At 45.5% G+C, this 24,487-nt stretch overlaps 1 protein-coding gene across 1 annotated transcript in view; it reads left to right on the top strand.

Moving 5' to 3' along the window:
• The first annotated feature begins 20,115 nt into the window (after positions 1–20,115).
• SLC22A15 (solute carrier family 22 member 15) overlaps positions 20,116–24,487 on the top strand; it is a 30,041-nt gene continuing 25,669 nt past the window's right edge. Inside the window, exons 1-2 of the mRNA XM_080988016.1 lie at positions 20,116–20,265; positions 23,933–24,145. Of these exons, the coding sequence (XP_080844142.1) occupies positions 20,179–20,265; positions 23,933–24,145 (300 nt within the window). The 5' untranslated portion in view covers positions 20,116–20,178. The remainder of the gene's footprint in view (positions 20,266–23,932; positions 24,146–24,487) is intronic.

Below are 24,487 nucleotides of genomic sequence, written 5' to 3'. Positions count from 1 at the left end.
TTTGCTTTTTATCTTATATTTTGGAAATGTACATCGCAAGGTGGTTAGACTGGTCTCAGCTAGGGCCAGGGCCTTTTCAGTACTGGCCCCGACTTGGTGGAACACTCTGTCACAAGAGACTAGGGCCCTGCGGGACTTGACATCTTTCCGCAGGAGCTGTTCCGCCTGGCCTTTAGTTTGGACTCAGTCTGACCCTTATGTTTCCCACCCTTATGGTTTTGATCTATGGGCTACTATTAAAATGAGGCTGCATTTTAAATTATATTTTAACCTGTATTTTAAATTGTTTTTTTTTAAAAAATTGTAATTTTACTGGTGTTAGCCGCCCTGAGCCTGGCTCTAGCCGAGGAGGGCGGGGTATAAATAATTATTATTATTATTATTATTCCTTTAAATTTTGGGGGCCCAAGAGAGTGGGGCCCTAAGCTAGAGCTTGTTTAGCTTATACATAAATCCAGCACTGCCCAGCCCTCCTCAGCACCCTTTTCATCTTTCGCCCAACTATGAAGCCACCCCCTTTTATTCTTCAGATCCTTTCAGGCCCCTGCTTTCATCTTCACCCTCAGTCCCATGCCTCCTACTCTCTCCATCTTTGCAACCTCATTTGCACCCCCCTTTTCATCTCGCTCCTTTCCCCCATCTTCCTTACTTTTCTCAACCCTCCCTTGTACACAGGCAGTATTGGGAGACTGCCAAGGAGGTGACGGATCCAGCCTCCAAGGAGAATGCCGCAGCTGTCAATGGTACCACTACAGCAGTGCGGATGAGGTTTCCCTTGGAAGCCAGATCTACTGCCCCTGTGGATCCTGCCACCTGAGACACTTGCCTCAGCTTGCCTCATGGGTGAGCCGGCCCTGCTTCTGGACCACCTTTTTTTCCAACTATGCTTTTCCTCCATGTGCTTTTGATTCTGAGCAATATATTTTTTATTTAAATTGAAATCTTAAGGCTATGTCAGATCCTGGAAGCCTAGATCCTTCTTGATAATCTATACCTCTATTTTGGGTTCTGTTGTTTATTCTGACTTATGAAAGGCAGCCTATAAACCTGTTAAACAAACAAATAATAAATGAGAGGAATCATGAGAAGAATTACATTTGCCCAAAGGAAAATGACCCAAATGATCCCAAGTCTCATGGCAGCAATCCGGCTTGTTTTGGAAATGATATTGATTGGACCCTCTTGAACAAAGTTCCGAATTGCTGTAACTGAAAACCCACTTGAAATGGAATAAAATAATTACATTAAGAATTAAAAACGTGCTGGAAGGAAAAGGAACAGCTGTTTTGTGCCATAATGACATCTGCATTCCAGATGTTCTTGCCAAGCACCAGTGTTTGCAAGTATCCATTGTATCCATGCTTAGCCCACTCCTCTCTTGCAAGGGCTCCGCTCTCGCCACCCTTCTCCTGCTGCCTGCTACCCACCGTACTTTTCCAGGTGCTTCTCTTGGCTTTATAAACTTGGGACTGGCAGCTAAGAGAGCCACCAGGCACTGTTCTTTCCAGCTGGGAAACAATGCACAACTGTAGCTCTGCATGCATTCTCTTCCTCTTGCCCGCGCTGTGTTTATCAGCGGATGCATACCAATGTATATACCGGTAATCTGAGCAGTAGGACTCTCGTGCAAGTGCACACACCTCATTTTGCCCAGTTGCACAACATTCTCTTCAGGTTGGCTTGGGCTCTGGGGAAATTGGTTCCAGCATCGAGGTGATGTCAGGAAGCTGCCTCTCTCTTCCACTCAGGAAGTGTTATGACGACGACGTGTGTAGCTTGCTTGCAAGCCTGGCATTCTCACATGTTCTGGGGAACTTTTGATGCCGAGAGCTGGATGAACTCCAGAAGTTGGCCCCCCCAAGGATCAACATACCCAGAGATCCAGAAAATTTATTATATCGAAAAGGGAGCTAGCGTATGTATTAAATATCTTGAACAGAATCTGTAAAGGAGTTTAACAGAGCAAAGGGTTTAAAACCAATTATTCGAAACTTTCCCTGGAAGACAGGAAAACAAGTAGGTGATCAGGGAAAGGGTGTTTGTGAATGTGCTGTTGGCTGAATGCGGAGAAGGAGGAGATGGAGCCAGAGATCTCCTTATGCTTACATTATCCGGTTTAGCATCATGTACATTTATGCTTCTATATGAGTAAAAAATAAAAGACATAGTACTCTATGATATAATAATAATAATAATAATAATAATAATAATAATAATAATGGCTGTCAACTGAGTAAAGAAATCTTACTACTAATTGTATTTAATAAATAGATGGCATCTGCATGCATGTTCTTTTGAATACAAAAGTTCTAAAGCCAGAAAAAACATTATTTCATCTGTTGTAACTATGATAGCAAGCACCATCTTAGAACAGGCATTCCCCACTAGGGGCAAGAGAAGCAGCGATGCCTCTTCCACGATGTCACCTGTTTCCTACAGTTTTTGTAATTAGTTTAATAGAAAATCATTTGTCTGCTGTCTGATTTATCGGGGTACCTTTGAAAATGTTAAATCTAAATACTATTGTTTTTAACCAAGTAACCAAAAATTAATGGAACATTGCTGCCATTAGTATTATTATGCACCTAAACTGAACCCAGCAAGTGTTTTAGAAAGAAAATAATAAAATGGTAAAATTACCCTGCATGCATTTAAAAAACTGTATAGAAATATTATTTTTCCGAAATGATTTGTGCCTCAAAGGGAGGGGAGTTAACCTGAATTCTGTAAAACTGTCAAGTTCCATTAGGCGTTTTGCCTGTAACCCCATGAAGCATGAGGATCTTGAGATGTGGGGTGGAGAGCTGTTTTCTTCCTCTGGACACAGCTGGACATGGCACCCCTCACACAATTAGCATTTGCGCTTTTAAAAAGTATTTTTAGAGTCAATAGCAGGCCTGGGACTCTGGACCTGGGACCTTGGAGAGGAGTAGTGAAGAATTATTTGGCATCTACAGCAATCCTGATTCAGATCGCAGGAGGGTGGGGGGTGGGGTGACATCTGTTATCTGCAATGGAAAGAAAGATGATGTCTACTTTGTGTTTTTTAAAATAATAATTTTTATTTGGTTTTACAAATATAAAATTATAACAATACAACCATACACATCCATATTTAAAGATTCCTCCAAATCTCTGTACTTCCCACCTTCCTTTCCATGGGTCCTATTATTAACCTTTTCAACTCCATATTATTCAATAGTCCATATTTCAGGTTACTCCATTTTCTCCATAATATTTGGTACATTACAAGTGTTACTGCAATCCTGCTAATGTTTTCATCTGCTTACAGTGGTCTCCAAGATAAATTATAAATTTTTCCCATTCTTTGTTAAAGTTCTGTTCTTCTTGGTTCCCGAGCTTTCCGTTCAGTTTTGCCATTTCAGCATGGTCCAACAGTTTAATTTGCCATTCTTCTCTGGTAGGGACTTTGTCTTCTTTCCATCTCTGGGCTAGTAGCATCCGTGAGGCTGTCGTCACATACATAAAATGTATTTTCTGCTCCCTTGGAATACCCACACCTAGAATTCCTAACAGAAAAGCCTCGAGATGATGTCCACTTCGGCCCCCAAATTAAAGAAAGCTCACTAAGAGTGAAGGCACACATTCCAGATGTGGTGGAAGTTTTTCAGTATTTTATGCATTTTTTAAAAATCACTATGGTATTTAACAATAATATCTTATGTCCTTTAGAAGAGAAATTATGAACTGTATAATTTTAAATACCCACCATCATCCCTGGCTTCACTCAGTTTTGTTTATAACACTCTTCCATTTTCTTCTACTTGTGAGGGTGGGGGATGGGGATGGGCCTCACAAGTGGAGGAACCGAGGGCCGCTCTTCATCGAAATCCGGCCCTGCCTGAGACATTAGCCTGCTTCTCCTTTAGTGTTTTACTTTGCACATGGCCAAATTCCTGTGGACAGAGGTTTTCACCCTATTATGTGCATTGGCCCAGATTGAAAAGTGCCAGATAACCTGCAGTGATGTACGCATACCAGAGATGTCTTCTTCTTTTGCTTTTACCTGGGGTCCTTCTGTCCTGGGGTGCATAACCTTTTTTAGCTGAGTGTGCTACACCTTTCTCTCTCCTTCCCCCACAGGCCAACTTTATTTATTTTATTTTTTAGCATATTTTTTATTAAATATTTATTTGTTTACAAAAGTATGTGCAATATCTCTTTTTAAAGTTACATTTTCCACAGATCAGTTTCATTTGCTGAGACATTAGTGTTACATTAGGCAGAATAGGGGGAAAGAGATGGAGGGGGGCATGGTGAGTTGGGGGTGGGGTGGGGTGGCAATGCTTCTATTCTACGTAGTGTATGTGTGGGGTTCACAGGCCAACTTTAGTGGCAGCAGCGCCACTCACTTGCCAATCGTCTGACATCACAAGTGGAGGGGCAGCCATAAGGCACATGCTGGTGGAGCAGCACCCAGCTTATATAAATAATAATAATAATAATAATAATAATAATAATAATTTATTTATACCCCGCCCATCTGGCTGAGTTTCCCCAGCCACTCTGGGCGGCTTCCAATTGAATGTTAAAAACAATGCAGCATTATAAACATCCCTAAACAGGGCTGCCTTCAGATGTCTTCTAAAAGTCAGGTAGTTGTTTATTTCCTTGACATCTGATGGGAGGGCGTTCCACAGGATGGGCGCCACTACCGAGAAGGCCCTCTGCCTTTCAGTTCCCTATAACCTCACTTCTCGCAGGGAGGGAACCGCCAAAAAGCCCTCAGAGCTGGACCTCAGTGTCCGGGCTGAATGATGGAGGTGGAGATGCTACTTCAGGTATACAGGACCGAGGCCATTTAGGGTTTTAAAGGTCAGCACCAACACTTTGAATTGTGCTCGGAAATGTCCTGGGAGCCAACGCAGATCTCTCAGGACTGGTGTTATGTGGTTGCACCCTCTTCCTGCCACCCTTCAGCTGACATCACCCAGAGAGGCCAGCTGATTGACAGGTGGGCGTGGTTGTGTGTGTGGATAAACCAGCTTTGCAGGCCAAACTGGGCACCCTGGCAGACCAAGGCTGGCCTGAGACCCAGATGCTCCCCGCCCTCTTCTATCCTAATCTTCCTTTGTGGTTGTTTCTCCTCCCTCCCCTCCACCCTTCTCTTTGTTTGTTCTCTGCTCCTTCCTCCTTCTCCTTTCCCCTTCTCCCTGCCACAGGCTCCTGATCTTTGCTTCTCCCCATCTCCCCCTCCCGCCTCCGTCTCTGGAGATGGACCTAGTGGCCTGGCTGCCATCTGCTGCCTGTTTTGTGTGTGCATGTGGCTTGTCTTCTTCTTTTTTTTTTACGAGGCTGAGATCAGATGGCATCTAATCGATCGTCATGGTCTCCATGGTTACCAGGGTGACAGAGTAGTTGGGAAGAGAGACACATGCTCAGGCCTGGGGCAGTCAGATGGTTCCTGGGAGGAATGAAGAGAAATCAAACCTCTGCCATCACATTTTTACCCATTAATGTCTTCCTCAAAATCACAGGCGCGGAGCTGTGACAATGGCCAAGGGTTTGAAACGCACGCTTCTACCGATGTTCCACATCCTTTGCCATTGTCATGGCTCCAGGAGATGTACGAAAATGGAGACACAAGGGACACAGAGCCCTCAGGACAAGAGAATAATCTACCGTATTTTCCTGACCTGGTGGAAGGTTTTTGCAGTAATCATTTTCATGCCTCCATATTAAGAGAGCAGAATCCTAGAATGATTAGACATTAGAGGGAAATTATCAACATTGGGAAGGGGGGGGGAAACCTAGCACTTCCTATTGCCCTTCATTAACTACTAGCAAATTGTCCATGGGACAGATCAGAGGGAGGGGGCCATTTTTCAACACTGTCCCCCCCCGCCCCCACCACCCAACCCCAGCTTCTCAGGTGGGAGCCTGAAGGCAAGAGAATGACTAGACCACACAATGAAAGGATTCCTCTGCTAATTTGTGTGCTCTGACATCCGTACAACAGCAGCTTGACAAGATTGCAACTGCAATTGCATCTCTTAGGAAAGCTCGCTGCTTGACCCGACGTTTCAAAGATTTCGCTTCCTTGCGCTTTTCAGGAGAAGGAATTAAATCTCAAGATGAGAAGCTAGAAGCCAACGGGGGCAGTCTTGTTTTCCTCTCAGCCTTCTTGCTTATGCCAGTGCTCAAAATCATCCACATTTCCCAGCAAAAGTTCTCATTGCATTAGGTATATTTTTGCTGGAGGAAAGAGGAGCAGACCTCAATACAGGGATGAAGAATAAAATATATTGAGATAGTTAAGGGGGAAAGAGCAATGTTCTTGCGCTGGATGCAAGTGAGTAAGAGATATTTGGGCTGGATCTAGACACATCAAAGAAGCGCTTCAGTTTAAAGCGTTGTAAATTTAAACAGGGAAAACCGGTAGAGGAAAACGGGACTCCTTGATGCCATCTGGTGGCACAATGATATATCACACATACAATGCATATAAATCAGGCATAGGCAAACTTGGCCTTCCAGGTGTTTTGGGACTACAACTCCCATCATCCCTAGCTAACAGGACCAGGGATGAGGGGAGTTGTAGTCCTAAAACATCTGGAGGGGCGAGTTTGCCTAGGCCTGATATAAATAACTTTTTCTTTATCAGTCTAGCTGAGTCCTTTCTCTCGGACACCAAGCACAGCCCTTTTCTTCAACAGGCACTTACTGAGCTCCCAATTACGAAACCTTACTTCCACTGTTTACTAGGTGTGCAGATGGTGACAGCAGTCATGAAATTAAAAGACGCCTGCTTCTTGGGAGAAAAATGATGACAAACGTAGACAGCATCTTAAAAAGCAGAGACATCACCTTGCTGACAAAGGTCCGTATAGTTAAAGCTATGGTTTTTCCAGTAGTGATGTATGGAAGTGAGAGCTGGACCATAAAGAGTCCTGATCGCCGAAGAATTGATGTTTTGAATTATGGTGCTGGAGGAGACTCTTGAGAGTCCCATGGACTGCAGGAAGATCAAATTCCTCCATTCTTAAGGAAATCAGCCCTGAGTGCTCACTGGAAGGCCAGATCCTGAAGCTGAGGCTCCAAGACTTTGGCCACCTCATGAGAAGAGAAGACTCCCTGGAAAAGACCCTGATGCTGGGAAAGATGGAGGGCACAAGGAGAAGGGGACGACAGAGGACGAGATGGTGGGACAGTGTTTTCGAAGCTACCAGCATGAGTTTGACCAAATTGCGGGAGGCAGTGGAAGACAGGAGTGCCTGGAGTGCTCTGGTCCAGAGGGTCACGAAGAGTCGGACATGACTAAATGACTAAACAACAAATATGTTCAAAAACAAATCATCTGTCTAACTTGGGAGCTAACTACAAGGTGTTATCAAAACCGCCTGACGACGAACAACCTGCATTCTACCTGACGCCACCTCCATCCATCTCCCTGGTAAAAGAAACACATGACCCAATGTCATTGCGTGCTCTGTTTATCTGCTCTCTCAAAGGAGTTGCCAAATAAATTGGAGCAGTTTCAGAGGAAACACCAAATGCAATGATATCATGTTATGCATTGCCTTTTATGTTGCTGGGGAAATGGAGACACAGGTCAGCAGGGCCGGCACACACATGAGGTAAGTTGAGGCAACCGCCACAGGCGGCAGGGTCCAACCACGGCAGCAGATCCCTATGTCAGTGTTTCTTCTCTCTCCACCCGCCTTGATCCTGATGTAAATATTCCCTGAGGCCTTCTTCCCTGACTTGTGACTGGTGAAAATGGAGATGGGACTGTATTTTGCACAAACTCCTGGCATCAGTGCCTGGAGGCAAAGGGCTGGTTTGCCCCTCGACTATGTCCCAGGCTGCAGCCAATTCACCTTCTCCAATACAATGGAAACCATCCGGAACAAACTCTGCCTCTTTCTGCAGAGCTTTGCCCCTTCAACTACAAAGCCTCACCTTGGGTTCTATTTCCTGGACATAAAAGAGTGTGGCAAAGTGAAGGAGCTGGGAGCTATTTATAAAAGCAATAAAAGGGACATTTTACTCATCTGCTGAGGCCTAGAGATGGAGGAATGATTCTGCTGAAGCCAGTGAATTGTACAGAAAGAGTAGAAAAGGGATCAGAGGAGGAAATTTTTCGTCGGTGTCACTTTGTTCAGCAGATACTAGAACCGTCAACATTCTCTTTTTTTAAAATTACATTCTGTTTGGAAAACGAACATAGAACTATTATATGCAAAGGAACAGGAACCTAAAATAATGAATATGTTGTGTGGGGAAACCAGCCTCATATAAACAACATGCTTAAATCTAATTAACTGAAGAAAGGTTAATACCATAGAGCAGGCATCCCCAAACTCGGCCCTCCAGTTGTTTTGGGACTACAACTCCCATCATCCCTGGCTAACAGGGCCAGTGGTCAAGGATGATGGGAATTGTAGTCCCAAAACTGCTGGAGGGCCGAATTTGGGGATGCCTGCCATAGAGTATGATGTTCTGCCAGGCTGAGCTTTGTCCACTTTACCTCACCTTGGGAGGAACGAGGTAATCAGTCCTATTGTTCTTTCCCAGACCACCTGAGCTCAGTGTGTGAAGAGGCTTGAGCTGATTGCTCCAGCTCAGACCGCAAGCCATCCTGTACCAAAATGTTACTGCCTGTGCAACTTTTTGCGAATGCTGTATGGAAAAGTGCATGAATCTGACCTTTGAAGAGTTTGTAAGTAAACCATTTTTAGCTTACTAAATGTGTGATCATTTTCTATGCTGGGGAAGAGGGAAACTTTGGAAGGAACTTGGAAGAGCATATTTTAAAGGTCTAACAGTATTTTTTCCATGCTATGCCTTGCTGCATATTTTGTGACTTTAAATCTCTACTGGGGTTCTCTCACCAAAGAGTACTTGCTCCAAACTTGGACCTTGGCATCTAGGAATGCTCTTTTTATACTTATTTTTTCCTTGAACCAACATATTGCTCATTGTATTCATTTACACTTTTTTTGGGGTGAACATGTGGCATTACATGAAAATCAGGCTAATTTCCTACTCAGTCTTCTTTCAGTTATGTAGCAGGTGTGTTAACCCAAGGTACATGAACCCAAAGCTATTTGTCACAGCCATGGACCAACTGCACTAGCTCATTGTGCTCATTGTGCCTCTTGCAAATTGAGTTTGTCAGTGCTCAGCCACAGAGACAGACAAAATGCTACATGATGCTTTTGCCTCTCCTGGGAGAAGCACACTAGTAAGCCACCTCATAATGGGATCAAGAAACAAAGGAGCGTGAATGAAGAGCTAATTGCATTCATAAAGACATTAACAAAGGAAAGGAAGGCGCTTCTGGCCTCCCTCTCTCTAGATTTATATGAATAAGCAAAACTATATTAAGAATCGTTGAAGGTTAAACATTGTCAGGGCAGCTTTGTGGCTATCCTTTGCATGGAACCTGAGAGACAAAAGGTTTCTCCTTCTGGGATTCTAGCTTTGTATTATTTACTCTTCAGAAGAATGAGAACAAAGGAGGTCAGGTTTATGGTTTAGATGTGTAGACTCACCAGGATTGTTAACCGGTAAAAGCTGCAATTTGGTACACATAGTCCGAGGCACACAAACCTTTTTAGGTGTCTAAAAATATTGGTATGGCATATGAAGTCTGCTTCACAATAGCAGCCAGTAAACCAAGACACACGTCTAGTAGGAAAAGCCGGATTGTGGTTCTTCCACCTTTACATACCTCAGCAGATGAGCAATGGGATCATGGGCAATGCGTTGAGGAGACAGAAGCAGAGGAAGGGGGAAAGGGCCATTTTCTGCTGAGGAGAGGACTGAATTGCTGAAAAAATTAATCTATTAGTTGGTTGATTCAGTTACAGCAGAAGAGTTAATCTACTCAGTAAACTCAAGTACATTTGATATTTCAGCTGCTCTCATTTCACCTTCCAAGCTTACATCCCTGCATTTCAGCAGTCCTCCTTTCACCCCATCAGGAGAATGAGATAGGCAATTTATTTGAAGGAAGCAAACAGGAGCTGCTGTCAATGGCATCGTATTGAGCCTGAATGTGGCAAATTTGGGAAGGCCCAGCCAGAGCGTTGATTCTCATTGAATAAAATGTGCGTCTTCCATGTCACGAGCTGACGGAGAGAAGCCCCCAGTCAGGAGGGAAAGAGAGCAGGTGCTGCTAAACCCATTTCCATTTTCCAGTCTTGCAACCTTAGGAACCTCTTTAATTCCAGTCATGTGTCATTGGCAGCAAATAGCAGCTTGGTGGGGGGATTTTCCACCGGAAAATGGCACGGGGAGAAAAAGAGCCAAACGCTCCCTTTTTTCTCCAGGCCTGTTACGAACTGACACCCTCCACACACACTATATATATATATATATATATATATATATATATATATATGACAGGGATTCAAAGATGCATTTGAAGCAATGTCTAATTTGGCCTTCACATTTCTACATATATTGAGGTTTTTGGTTTTTTTAATGTGCCGAAATATATTTAATAGCTTTCATGCTCTCTGCCTTGGTAGTATGAAGCGAGCAGTTTGAGTACAGTGGTACCTCAGGTAACTGACGCTTCAGGTTACAGACTCCACTAACACAGAAATAGTACCTCTGGTTAAGAACTTTGCTTCAGGATGAGAACAGAAATCGTGTGGCGGGGGAGCAGCGGCAGCAGGAGGCCCCATTAGCTAAAGTGGTGCTTCAGGTTAAGAACAGTTTCAGGTTAAGAACGGACCTCCAGAACGAATTAAGTTCTTAACCTGAGGTACCACTGTATACATGTTTTTGTGTATACATGGAACTCTTGGAACTGCACCCCACCTAAGATGAGACTGTATCTCAATAAACTGCAGCATAGATATATGTAGGATGTAACATCACTGAAGCAGTCAAATACAACATTTCCTGTTTCCCCAGAGTGGACACACAGGGGAATGTTGCTCCAGCCAGGAGGACTTCCTGTCACACCTGGTCTGGAGCATCCTCTCCCTGCATGTGACCAGGTAGATGGGCGTGACCCTGCCAACCCTATAAAGGGCTAGTTATACAGCCATCTTCTTCTTACTCTTGATTTTCTTGATAGACTCTTGATGCTCTTATGCTGCTCTCTTGATGCCTTCTCTAGATTTTGCCTTTTGCTGTCTGCTGGCTCTCAGCCAGCCGCACATGGGCTCATCCCTCACAGAGGATGAACCCACACTTTTCTCTGTAACAATAACAACAAGATAAAGCCTGCCTTCAGGACCATACTGTGAACTGAATGTAACTAAACTTTACCATTACTTTTAAAAGAAAACTGTTTTTAAGAGAGAACTAAAGGGGATTTACCAGGAACAATCCAATCTGGGCAAGCCAAACTGAATTGCTTAACTCAAATGATTCTCACGAATCCATCAACTTGCTTCCTGCAATGTACAAGGAAATTTGCTCTGCTACATGACTCACTAGCGTGAGTGAGGAAGAATAATATTTAATCAATATATCCTCGCCTACGATCTTCAACCTTCCCACAATATGGACTGTGGCTAATGTCATGTGTAAACAGCTTCAAACACCAGCAGTGGAAGCACACTGCTGTCAGAGTAACTCCTAATGTGTGTGCATCCTAAGCCTTTGTTACCCACTGATCTGGCTTGTTTATTGTATAATTGTCTCTAGAAATGGGCAACAAGGCCTGCTGTCAGGTTCAGCCCAGTGTCCTGTAAGGTTGGTGCTGAAGTCTTCTCAGATCTGCGTCTTTTCTGTCCCACAGTTGGTAGCCTGCTATCAAGGTGAGTGTGCAATTTCCATGACCTCCATGGACCTTGAGTACTACAAAGAGCTTCTCCGTCCGTCACCTGCCACCCTCTTCCCTTTCAAGGTCACCTTCCATTCAACAAGGAGATCCCTTCTGCTGGCATCCATTGTTCTCGGGAGACAATGGAGGAGTGCGCCTTTGGGGGCGAAGCCAAACCGTTGGAGAGTACCCTCCACAAACAGAAAGACTAATTTTGCTTTTGCAGCCACATCTTCTGGCTGGGCTCCTCTCTTCTTGTTAAGAGCTCAGGTGGTTCTGGGCTCCAGCAGCATCTCCCTGCCAATCTCCATAACGAACACCTGCTTGGCACAGAGTGCTGTTCTTCACTTAGCCCACCAGCTGGCCTGTTCCAGGCCCAAGCCTTTATAGGAGGCCAAGAGCATCTTTGCACTCACTCCACAGAGTTTGATGGGCACTAGGCTACTGGGAGAACCTTTCCGTGCTAACTTTCCATCTGTCCTGCCTTTCCATGTCCAAAATCCCAGGTCACAGCTTGCCTGGTGGATTTGGGATTTAGCGTCTCTCTTCTCAGCCCCATGCATCTGCTTTCACTGCACTTTGCCAGGTTGTTAATATTTTGAAAAGACGGATCGGTTTGTAATTAAACTCCTTGCAAAGAAAACAAGAATATTCCTGCTGACACAAGACAGGCTCCCAGTCACCTACCCACATGCACACAAAACAAAATGCCACACAATTTTGCACAGAATTATTAATATCAGGGACTACAGAACTCAAGCCAAGAGTCTCGTGGTCCCAAGCTTGGCAAACTACCTGGGACTGTGCATGCTGAAGCCTTCAGCTGCATATGTGCATAGGGCTGCACAACATCAGCTGCTGAGAGATGACCTGGTGGTATGAGACCAGGCCTGGTATGACTAATAGGAGCCTGGCCTTCTCAGTCAGCAAGCAGAAGAGCAGTCCCTCCTCTTGCAGAAGGCAGGACCAGCGGGGAATATCTCAGTACTATATCCCTCTGGTGATGGGAACTTGTTTTATTCATACCTAATGAAACTCAAGATTGTTGTTGTTGTTTAGTTGTTTAGTCGTGTCTGACTCCTCGTGACCCCATGAACCAGAGCACGCCAGGCACTCCTGTCTTCCACTGCCTCCCTCATGCTGGTAGCTTTGAGAACACTGTCCCACCATCTCGTCCTCTGTCGTCCCCTTCTCCTTGTCCCCTTCTCCATCTTTCTGAACATCAGGGTATTTTCCAGGGAGTCTTCTCTTGATGGTCCAGCTCTCACTTCCATACATCTCAAGATTACAAGTGTCATAGGAAATGGAGCAAGAATGTTGGCACTATTGTGAGCAAAAGGGAGGCAGGTCCACCCTTCTTTGAACGGGCTGTGCCCAGTGACATAGCATGGAGGGGTCCAAAGGGGCAGTTGTTCCGGGCGCAAAATTATTAGGGGCGCAAAATTTCAGCACCAGGTGCTGCTTCAATACAGTTGGGAGCTTCCATCACTGGGCTCTGTAGAAAACAGCTTCTCCATATGAACCAGGAAGTGACCTCTCCAGACAACGGAACAACTCTTTTTCCCCCTTATCTCTGTGGCTGCCATCTCCTGGGTGACATGGATGCCATTAGGAAGTGCTCTGTCCGTTTCCCTCCCTCCCCCTCCCCCTCCCCCTCCCTGCGGTCCCGAGCACTGGCAACCCATGTTACGCCACTGGCTGTGCCTGCCTTGATTCTGTTCACAAACTCTCTCTTACCACTTGCTACTGAGAAGGTGATGCCAATATTACCTTGCAGGCCCCCAAGCAAGTCACCTTCCCACTTGTGGATGGCAGTCCTCAGATATTTTAAGGGCTGTCACGTGCAGAAGATTGAGTTGACTTGTTCTGTGTTGCTCCCAGGGACAAGACTAGAACCAATAGCAGGGATGTCAGGGAAGCAGATTTCATCTAAGTATTAGGAGAAACTTCCTAACAGTAAGAGCTCTCTGATAGTGGAGCAGGATGTCTCAGGAAGTAGTGGGCTCTTAAAACAGAGGCTGGGCAATAATTTCTTATGGATGCTGCTGTTGCAGATATTGCACTGAGAAGAGATTGGAGTAATCTTATTTGTCGACTCACAAGTAAGTCCCACGGAGGTCAATGGGGCTTACTCCCAGGTAAGTGTGGGTAAGATTGCAGCCTTAATATTCATAATTGCACAACACTAAAACAATACTTTGTTTATTTGTATGTTACCTTTGCACATGCCCCAAGTCAGTTCAAGATATAATATGTGCACTCTTTAATATTTTTGTAGGAACATTCAGACATCGTTTTAAATAACTGTTCTAAGTAATATGATGGAATTAAAAAATGAATGTTTAAAACTCTGGTTTTAATCCCCCCCCCCGAATGTATTAAATATTTATTCATTCTGCAACGAACACCAGCAATGCTACATTAATCATTTTGCAGCTATCCTATATCAGAAAAAATTATTGGAAGTGATAGTGGGTGGGTATTTAAACAGGCAAGTGAGAAGCATAGAGCTGTGGGGCTGGTTACACCCTGGGCAAAGTTCCTTCACTTCCTTGTTCCTTTGTTGTATTTTCCCCTAGCAGTCCACATGTATAGCTGACTTTATGAAGTATGTCCTTCTTCCGAAATGCCATATAAGAACCCCCCCAAATACCAAAATTTATTTTGGAAAGGGTCTTTAAAGGCCAAATTATAATTATTCCAATTAAAGCAATTTCCTTTGACTAAACTAATATTCCTGTTTCTGCCTTACTGTCCCCAAAGAGTTCTGTAACTGTTGTTCGACTTTGTTTACAGATAATTGGAAAGCAAAACTCGCTTAATTTGGGACAGCAATTAGAACGCCAAAGCAGTGAACAACCAAGGAGTGCTTATTTCTGCTATTCATGTCATGTGAGAAACATATACGAGGGGCCTAGTGACATTCTTGCCAAGTACTAGCAAAAAACAGAGCTGGAGAGATGCCCATAATTCTTCTTCTCCAAAGACTTTCTGTACTCATGAATTGGCTTCCGAAAGATTCTCTTTTCCTCCATATTAATTATGTTAAACTTGAGAAATTGAATTGGAGAGAGGGTGTCTTTTTCAGAATGTTGCTTTGTGTCACATGCCTGAAAATTGCATCCTGTCAGTGGTTCCCAGCTGGTTGCCCAGGAAATTATAAAGGCAAGGAAAAGTTTCTTACAGTCCTTTTTTATTTCAAACTTTACAGAGAGAGGCTACAGAACCCAGCCTCTTGGATAATGGCGCCGTCCCGAGTGAATCTCCACCCCTCTTTTCTCCCTCTTTCTCCTCCCTGGAAGGGTCAGGTTGGGGAGGCGTCTCCACCACTCCTCCTGTACCCAGCCCAGACGTCAGCCCCCTCTCCAGGGTCCTCCTCCTTTGCCCAGTCCCTGACATATCCAGGCTTGGAAGCAGAAGACTCCTTGGGCGCTGAACCAGTCAGGCTACCCTCCCCACCCCACCCAGGCTTAAGGTGAGTTCTTCACATTTTCACATCAGCTTGCAATGTGATTTTTTAAAAAAACCAAAAAACTCACGAAAATTCGCAAGCATTTTAGTACAAATTTGTCCTAATAAACACACATTTACGTATGCAATTTTGCTAAATATACACTTTCTTTTGCAAAGTGATTCTTGCTGATATAATGTATTCTGTGTGTGATTTTTGCTGGTCCAGTTTTGTACGCATTAGCCGGTTGGGGAATTGCACTGCAAAATTCAAAGAGTGAATTTGAAAGGGTGGCTGTGTTTCGGTTCGCATTTTGTTCTGTAAAGTGTGGATTAGGGAAGTTTGCCTTGAAGTGTGAATTGAACATATCCCTCATCCATAGCTGGCCAGCTGGCGCAACCAGCATCAGTACTGGTGTTGAAGGGAAGAGCTACCACACTATTACCCAGGGAAATGTGGTAACATAACAGTACCTCCTTTTATGTGGATAAAATATGTACTAGAACTTGTGCTAAGTGAAGGAAATTTACATGGGTTTAGCCAGCTCTTTTTTTCTTCTTCTTACCTCACCCACTATCACTTCCAATAAATTCTTCTGATATAGCAGCTGCTTTGAAGACTTCTTTGACCCTACTGAATACAGTGGTACCTCTGGTTAAGAACTTAATTCGTTCTGGAGGTCCATTCTTAACCTGAAACTGTTCTTGACCTGAGGTACCACTTTAGCTAATGGGGCTTCCCGCTGCCATCGCACGATTTCTGTTCTCATCCTGAAGCAAAGTTCTTAACCTGAGGTACTATTTCTGGGTGAGCGGAGTCTGTAACCTGAAGCGTCTGTAACCCGAGGTACCACTGTACTAGTAAAGGTAAACGTAAAGGACCCCTGGACAGTTAAGTCCAGTCGAAGGCAACTATGGGGTTGCAGTGCTCCTCTCGCTTTCAGGCCGAGGGAGCTGGCATTTGTCCACAGACAGCTTTCCGGGTCATGTGGGCAGCATGACTAAACTGCTTCTGGTGAAATGGGACACTGTGACGGAAACCAGAGCACACAGAAACGCTGTTTACCTTCCCGCCACAGCGATATCTATTTATCTACTTGCACTGGTGTGCTTTCAAACTGCTAGGTTGGCAGAAGCTGGGACAGAGCAATGGGAGCTCACCCCGTTGCAGGGATTCGAACCACCAACCTTCCAATCAGCAAGCCCAAGAGGCTCAGTGGTTTAGACCACAGCGTCACCCGTGTCCCTAGTAGTAGGGTCCCCAGCCAGCAAATGAATAAATAGTTTTATTTCTCTTCCCCTACCCTCACTCACTAAAAACCTCCCAATTGTGGGGTGCTTTTCTGACAAAGGATGCCTCCCCATCCAGGAATCCATAGGGAGAGACCATTTATCAGTGCTGAAGTACTGCAGCCAACTTCAGCCTTTCATGCAACATTAAACTCCCCCTCCAAAGATTCATCCAGCTGTGTCCAGTTGTGTTTACTAACCTCAATTAATTCCAGGGCCTTGATTTTTGATCCATTGTAACCTTCGCACTCCTGAGTGGCAGCCCTGCCCTGTGCTTGTGAGCATATACGAGACACATTCTCAAAACTAGTGGGGGCCGTAGTGATGGTGGAGTTATTTTTATAAGAGCATGGTAAGACCACAGCAGTGGCCATGGGGAATGTTCATAGCCATGCAAGCCTTAATCATTACCCTTTTGTCACTCTGAGAATTATTTTTGCCCGTCTTGCCCCTGCAATCACCCAAAGGCCACGCTGCATGTGTGACTTACCAGGAGGCTCAAGGGAACTCAGCTGCAACTCTTCACACCTCGGCTCCCCTCATCTCTCCCGAAGCATCTTTTGCCTCATCAACACAATTCAGTCTAATAAATACAATCGTTAAAGGCATCGGAGATGCACTCTCTGAAACTCCTGCTTTTGCCGAGCCTCAGGTGCTGAGCCCAATGAACCAGTTACAAATGCCAAATCCTTTTAGAATGTCAGGCGCTGAATTTATATCCTACAGCAAATTTATGACATAGTCAGGAGTAGGGCATGTTAATATTATTGAAGCATGCAGGTTTACTTCGCTCATGAAACTCGACTTGATGGCTGTTCTGTGCCCCATATTAAATCAGTGGATTGTCCTAAACTAGTGTCTAGGAGCCGGTGTGCGGAATGCTGTTCATCACATAAAACACTCTACGTTTGAAGGTGAGTCTGATGAATTTAGAAAGCAAAAAAGCAAAGCATCCCTAATATGAGGTATGGTCTTACAGGGGAGGAGAAAGAGGGGTGGCGTATTAAGTATTTGTCTGGGGGCAGATGGAGTTTGAAAAAGCAACTCCCACTGGCCATATGGAAATGAGCTATCAGTACAATCCAAACCTCCAATATGCTGGAGATTTGCAAAGAAGAAGAAGAAGAAGAAGAAGAAGAAGAAGAAGAAGAAGAAACCCCTCACAGTTTAAACCCGTCTGCTAGCCCAAGGACTACCTGGTGGGTAGACGTTACATCAGCAATCAGTCTGCCTGGCAGAAGGACCCCAAAGAGGACAGAGACAAGGGTTGGAACCAGAGATGCCAAGAGGATAATCAGCCTGGATAGCTCCATTGGCTGTGGTGCTGATAACGTCAAGGTTGCAGGTTTTATCCCCAGATGGGACAGCTGCATATTCCTTAATTACAGGGGTTAGACTAGATGATCCCCAGTTTCCCTTCCAACTCTACAATTCTATGATCCCAGGATTTCCTGGGGCTGGTTCACTGAATATGGATTGGGCTCCCTGCATCCCCCCCCAACCCCCACAATCTATTGACAAGAACTGCTGTTTATGTACATATATTAACTTAAACCTAGCCTACCATACTGGAAGTGCCATTTGTAGTAGGCCAGAACCCTTGAAAATGTCATGATCGCTACCTGCGAATGATGTGATAAGAAATGAATTCAAAATGCATTTTGTTGTAATGAGCAAATTAAATTGATTTGGATATGCAGAAGATATTAAAAATAAATTTAAGGAACTGCAGAAAGAGGGGAAAGGAAGTCAAGTTTTGAAATGTCAAAATGATTTTAAAATTCATAAAATGGATAAACTTGAAAAGTATAATTTTTAAAAAAAGAATAGGATGTTTCACTAGATGAGCATTTGGTATGATCCTTCTTATGCTGTTAATTCCAAGTGATGTTTCGTGCTATAACATCACCCAAAAGCCGCCACTTTCTAATTTCTACAAATATGTGATATTAGCTAAAAAAACCAGAGCCCCCACACAGAGCTACAGTTCCAAGTGTCCTTAAGAAACTAAGGATTATTTGGGGGAAGGTTGCATTACGTGGTACCTTGGGTTAAGAACTTAATTCGTTCCGGAGGTCCGTTCTTAACCTGAAACTGTTCTTAACCTGAAGCACCACTTTAGCTAATGGGGCCTCCCGCTGCCACTGCGATTTCTGTTCTCATCCTGAAGCAAAGTTCTTAACCTGCAGCACTATTTCTGGGTTAGCGGAGTCTGTAACCTGAAGCGGATTTAACCTGAAGCGTCTGTAACCCGAGGTACCACTGTACTGTCAAAATGGAGGGCATTACTTCAAATGTATGGTCTGGATGTGACCTGTAGATGTTTCCAGATGGGGGCATAGTGGGTCTTTCAGAAACCACAAAAAGGTTATTGGTGGCAGGTGTCCATGCAGTATACCTTTAAAACACATTCCTTCCCCTCATAAGAGGCTTTGTAGTCTGTGATGGGTTACGGGGAACTGTGTGTCTGCAAAGGGGAAACTACAGCCCTCAGAAATCTTGGAGGAAAAGGATGTGCTTCTAATACACTTTAAATGAATGTGCGCACAGTCGAGTTTTCCTGTGGAAAAAGTAAATCTGGATTTAGGGGATGCTGAGGAATACAGGCTGACATTTTGATGCCAGCACTGATCCGACAATGCACACTCATCTGAGGTGCACCGCTAAATCAGTCTGCTGAAATGAAAAACAAAAACAAAACTAAACTATCCGGAATGGACCGGGGGGGGGGGGGAGGAAAAACTGGAAGTCCACTTCAGTTCTAAAATAGAAAAGAGATTTGTAGTCTCAAATCGAGGTGAGAAATGAGCCCCTGTCTTTATTTCCAGTTGCAGGCCTGTTGCATCTGGCTCTGGCTGGCAGGAGCAACTTATCTTGGGAGATGCCAGGAAAACATGATGTTGACCATCTGACGGTCCTGAAGTCTTGCCCAGCCCGGCTCCAAATAAATCCAGCCAGTTACAAACTCCCTTCTTGGCGGCTACCTTGGTTTGTTTGAGGGCGTGGGAAACTTTGCCGCCCAACCCACAGCTGCGCTGAAAGCATGAATTCCCATATCTATTTACATTATTATTATTATTATTATTATTATTATTATATTAGAATGGTTAGCATTTTTAATGGTTTGGTTTTTAATGGTTAATGAAACCAGGAAGGCGACAAAAAGGATGAATTTGATCTCTGTGTCATTTTATTGTAAGCCGCCTTGAGTCCCTGTCTGAGAAACAGGCGGGCTAGAAACGAATGTTTTATATCTTATTTTAAAAAATGCACACACACATATAGAATTATTGTGTCTATGGAGCTACAGAATTAAAATGAGTCCGCAGGTTCGCTGCGAATTTTTCTGCCCGCCCGGTTTCGCCTCCGCCGGCCCCGCCTGCCGCCTCTTCCGGCTCCAGCCGGAACTTCCGCTCAACTCAGCCGGAAGAGAAGACGCCGCGACGCAACCGGCTTCCGGCGGGAGGGACTTTGGGTGGAGGGCGGGAGCATCTCGCGGCCTTGCCCAATCACAGCTCCGCCCTAAAGCCCCGGATGTCGAAAGGGGGGCCGCGTTTCCCGGCGGACGGCGCGCTCCCTTCCTCGCGCATGCGCGCTCGGGCGGCGCGTCTCCTGTCAGCGAGCGGGATGCGCTTCTGGCCGCGAGGAGACCCGCCGCCGCCGCCGCCGCCCCGGCCGGAGCCCCCGTCATGGACGTGGAGGAGGCCTTCCCCCAGGCGGGCCAGATGGGGCCCTTCCAGGTCTGGCTCTGCGTCTTGCTGGCCGCGCTGCTCCAGGTGAAGAAGCCGGACGGGGCGGAGGGAGGGAGGCAAGGGGAGGCCCCGCCTCCGAGGAAGCTGAACTCCGAGGAGACTCCGAGAAGGGAAAGGGACCTCCAGAGGCATCTAGTCCAGCCCCCTGCCACGCAGGGATTCGCCACGGTTGCAGCGTAGTAGTAGGAGTAGTAGTAATAATAATAATAATAATAATAATAATTTATACTCTGGCCACCCGGCTGGCCCTCCCCAGCCACTCTGGGTGGCTCCCAACAGAATATGAAAAACACAAGAAAACATCAAACATTAAAAGCTTCCCTAAACTGGGTTTCCCTCAGATGTCTTCTAAAAGTCAGAGAGTTCTTTATTTCCTTGACATCTGATGGGAGGGCGTTCCACAGGGTGGGTGCCACCACCGAGAAGGCCCTCTGCCTGGTTCCCTGTAACCTCACTTCTCGCAGAGAGGGAACCACCAGAAGGCTCTCAGTGCTGGACCTCAGTGTCCCAGCTGAACGATAATAATAATAATAATAATAATAATAAATTTTATTTATATCCCGCCCTCCCCAGCCAAAGCTGGGCTCAGGGCGGCTAACAACAATTAAAATAATCCAACATTCTAAAAACATTTATTATAAAATTAATTAAAATCAAATTAAAACCAAATAGATGGCAACCATTAAGCAAAATTCTGTGCAGATTGCCAGAGGAGGGGGACAGGCTGCGCCCTGACCAAAGGCCTGGTGGAACAGCTCTGTCTTGCAGGTCCTGTGGAAAGATGTCAAGTCCCGCAGGGCCCTAGTCTCTTGTGACAGAGCGTTCCACCAGATCGGAGCCGCGGCCGAGAAAGCCCTGGCTCTAGTTGAGGCCAGCCTAACCTCTCTGTGGCCTGGGATCTTCAGGATATTTTTATTTGCAGACCGTAAATTTCTCTGTGGGACATACCAGGAGAGGCGGTCCCGTAGGTACGAGGGTCCTAGGTGCACGATGATGGTGCAGATGCTCCTCCAGAATCTGCCGCCTGCTTGGTGGCCCCCCACCCAATGCTTTCCCCAGGGAGGCTGACCTGGCACCTTCCTTGCCTATCTTTAGGCACCAGGTGGAAATGTTTCTCTTCAAGCAGACGTTGGACTGCTGTGGCCTTTTAAATGTGCCTCTGGGTGGTGGTGGTGGTGATTAGTTTGTCTTGCTTTTGCCTGTGTTTTATTATGTGTCCTGTGTTTTTGTTTTGTCTTTTTATGTTGTGAACCGCTTTGTGATCTTTGGAGAAAGGGCGGTGTGCAAATTTAGTAAGGAATAATAACAATAACGCCAACCTCTACCGTGGCCTCATGGGGAAAAGGAGATGCTGCTGGTCTCCTTCCACCCCTGAGCCCAAAATGGTTAGAGTGTTGGGCTACGACCTTGAAGACCAGAGTTCGAATCTCCCGTTCCGCCATGAAGCTCGCTGGGTGGCCTTGGGCCGGTCACCATGTCTCAGCCTAACCTCCCTCACAGGACTGTTTGTTGTGAGGGTGAAACAGGGAGGAGGGGAGCCATGTTCAGCACCTTGAGCTCCTTGGAGGAAAAGGTGGTATATAAATGTAAGGAATAAATAAATAAATAGTGGGGGCTGCTCTCTGGGGTCTCCTGGGCTTTGCACTTCCCTGGCATGATTCAGTGCACCCCCTTCCAACAATGGCCTTTGATTCCCATTTCAGCCTTCAGGTGACGTTGATTTGATCCCCCCTCTTTTTCTCTAATGTAGATCTTCACTCACCCCTTCTTCCCTGGTGCGTGTGTGGGGAGTGAGTCCTATTTTGTGGTTTGCCTGTGGTGCCAAAATGTATTAGGCTGGCCCCGCACCAAGTAGATGGGTAGCCCTAAGGGCGACAGTCGCTTGGACAGTATAGCCTCAAGGAGAGCCACTTTGGTGGTGGTGAGTGCAGTGGCAGAGCTTCATGCTCCAGCACCGGGGGGCAGGGCTGGCGCGCGTCCTGGAGGCATGGCACATCACCTGCGGGGGCATGGCACCCAGCGTGGGGGGGGGGAGCCGCAATGGCACCCCACCGGTATCGTGCTGCCAGGGGCGGTGCGCTCCCCCCGCACTCCCCTTCCTCTGCCACTGGGTGAGTGTTCTTGTGTAGTTTGTGGCTGTCACACAAAGCCCAAAGGTGAATTGGAAACTACCCTTCAAAACTGTAATTGGAAACAGACAGGCACCTCCATTTTTTTTGCTGGCCATGGCAAGCCTTTCTCCAACCTTGCAGCTGCAGAATTGGGTTTGGCCAGCAGTGCAGAGATGCCTTCTCTCTCTCCTATCTCCCTGCCTCCCCTTGGGTGAGGAAAGCTGAAGGTGCTGTGGCTGGGTATTGTAGGCTGAGCTTTGCCAAACCCAACAGCCATGCCCAGGAAGCCTCCATAGAACGAGTGTGGAGACAAGCTCTGCTGCTAAGCAGCCAAACCAATAAAACACGGCCAGCTGTGCTGGCTCTGGAGCTGGGAAGTGAGGTGGTGGTTGCCGTAGGTGCCCTGGAGCAGCTCGGCCACTCACGGCCATGTCAACAAGCCTTCAGCACCCTTCTCAGTCCTAAAGTTGGACCTGGAGATTTTTCCCTGAGGCGGAATCATTCTGCCAAGCACAATTTTAGCCAGCCAAAAATTATGGCTCCCTGGAAATTGTTCCACTCTGATCTTGGCTTTCTCCAAGACCACATGGATACTCATGACTGAGAAGGCCTGTTTGCGTTCAGATTGTAAGCTTGTGTCTGGTCTGTACTATTTCAGTGTACTCACAAAAATCTTTGTTGACTAGAAACAAGTTTGTTTAGCTTATAACTCATCTCGACGTGTGTGTTTTTTTCTTGGAGAAAACTTATTTTGTATGAAAGAACTTTGAATTATGTTGTAGTGGTAGAGAAATTCTTATAAGCAAACGGGACTATTGGTTCCTCAGGTGGCATGATCTAAATTTCACAGATATGTGTACAGTGGCACAGAGGCTAAGATGCTGGGCTGTGAATCCGGAAGCCCCTGTTTATCATAGACAGATTTATTGGGTGCAAGTGGGGCAATGCATTACTCTGGCAAATGCTTATTTAGAGAAGAGGACTGGAATGTGTGCGCTTAACACTTTCTTCACCATAGTTTGCAATTGGTTTCATATCCGGACTTGTTTTGAAGCTGCTAACAATAGTTCCTTGGTTTGGATGAAACTGGGGGCCTACCCACTTTTCTGTTCCATGATTTCAAGAGGTTCTTCTTTTCCCCACTACTTCCCCCAGGAAAACCTGTTGTTTACTGTTGAATCGGAACCAGAATCAATTGGGTTTGTTCCAATTTAGCAGTAAAACAGCAGGTTTTCCTGGGAAGGCAGCAGAACAAATAAAAACCCCTCTTGGACCTGTGACTTGAAATCACAGGACAAATGGAAGTGTAGATGGACCCTGGAATTATGGTTATTGCAAAGGGGTTGTATAGCCAAGCAAAACGAGCATTCATAGGATTGCTATGAATTGACAAGGAGGGAGAAACATTTCCAAAGCTGAAGTGTGTAAAGATAAACCTGAAATACTGGCAATTCTCATTCTAAAAGGCAAATAACCTCTGAGCTATTGTGTAGATATGATCAAGGATATTTGTTATTTAAATGTCTGGAAGTTCTTGTTTGTTCTGGCATTGATTTTGATTCTACTTCTCATTGTTTCAGCTCTATGTGGCCAGTGAAGCAATCCTCATTGCCCTAGTGGGGGCAACACCTCCTTACCACTGGGACCTTGAAGAGACCTCTGCAAATAAAAGCCATAGTAATGAGTCGGCTAGCGAAGAAAGAACTTTTAGGAAGTGGCTCCTGACGGCCAATGGGAGTGAAGTTCAGAAACACATACACTTTAGCAGCAACTTTACATCAATAGCCTCTGAGGTAATTGAGCCAAGATTGTTGTGGGGATCTTGGCACTTAATCTTCTAAATTATTGCTACAAAATTGTAGGTGATCCATTAGAGAGAGAAAATCCAAATTCTACAGTAATGTAAGATGCACCAAGTAAGATGTCCCAAAATGGTGAACAAGCTTTTTCGCAGCTCTCTTAATCAGGCTGAGCAACACAAGCAAAATGGGAAGGAAGAGGTCAGAGAACATGGTGCAACCAAAATTCTGTCTTGCACTTAGCAGAGACTAATTAAGTCTGTGAACCTGGGCTGAAATCCTACTTAGCCAAGAAGTTCCCTGGGTGACCTTGGGCCAGCCACTGTCAGCCTAGCC

Source organism: Podarcis pityusensis, assembly GCF_964106645.2.
Source record: "Podarcis pityusensis genome assembly, chromosome: 17".
NCBI lineage: Eukaryota > Metazoa > Chordata > Lepidosauria > Squamata > Lacertidae > Podarcis > Podarcis pityusensis.
This window is presented reverse-complemented; position numbering and strand designations above follow the sequence as displayed.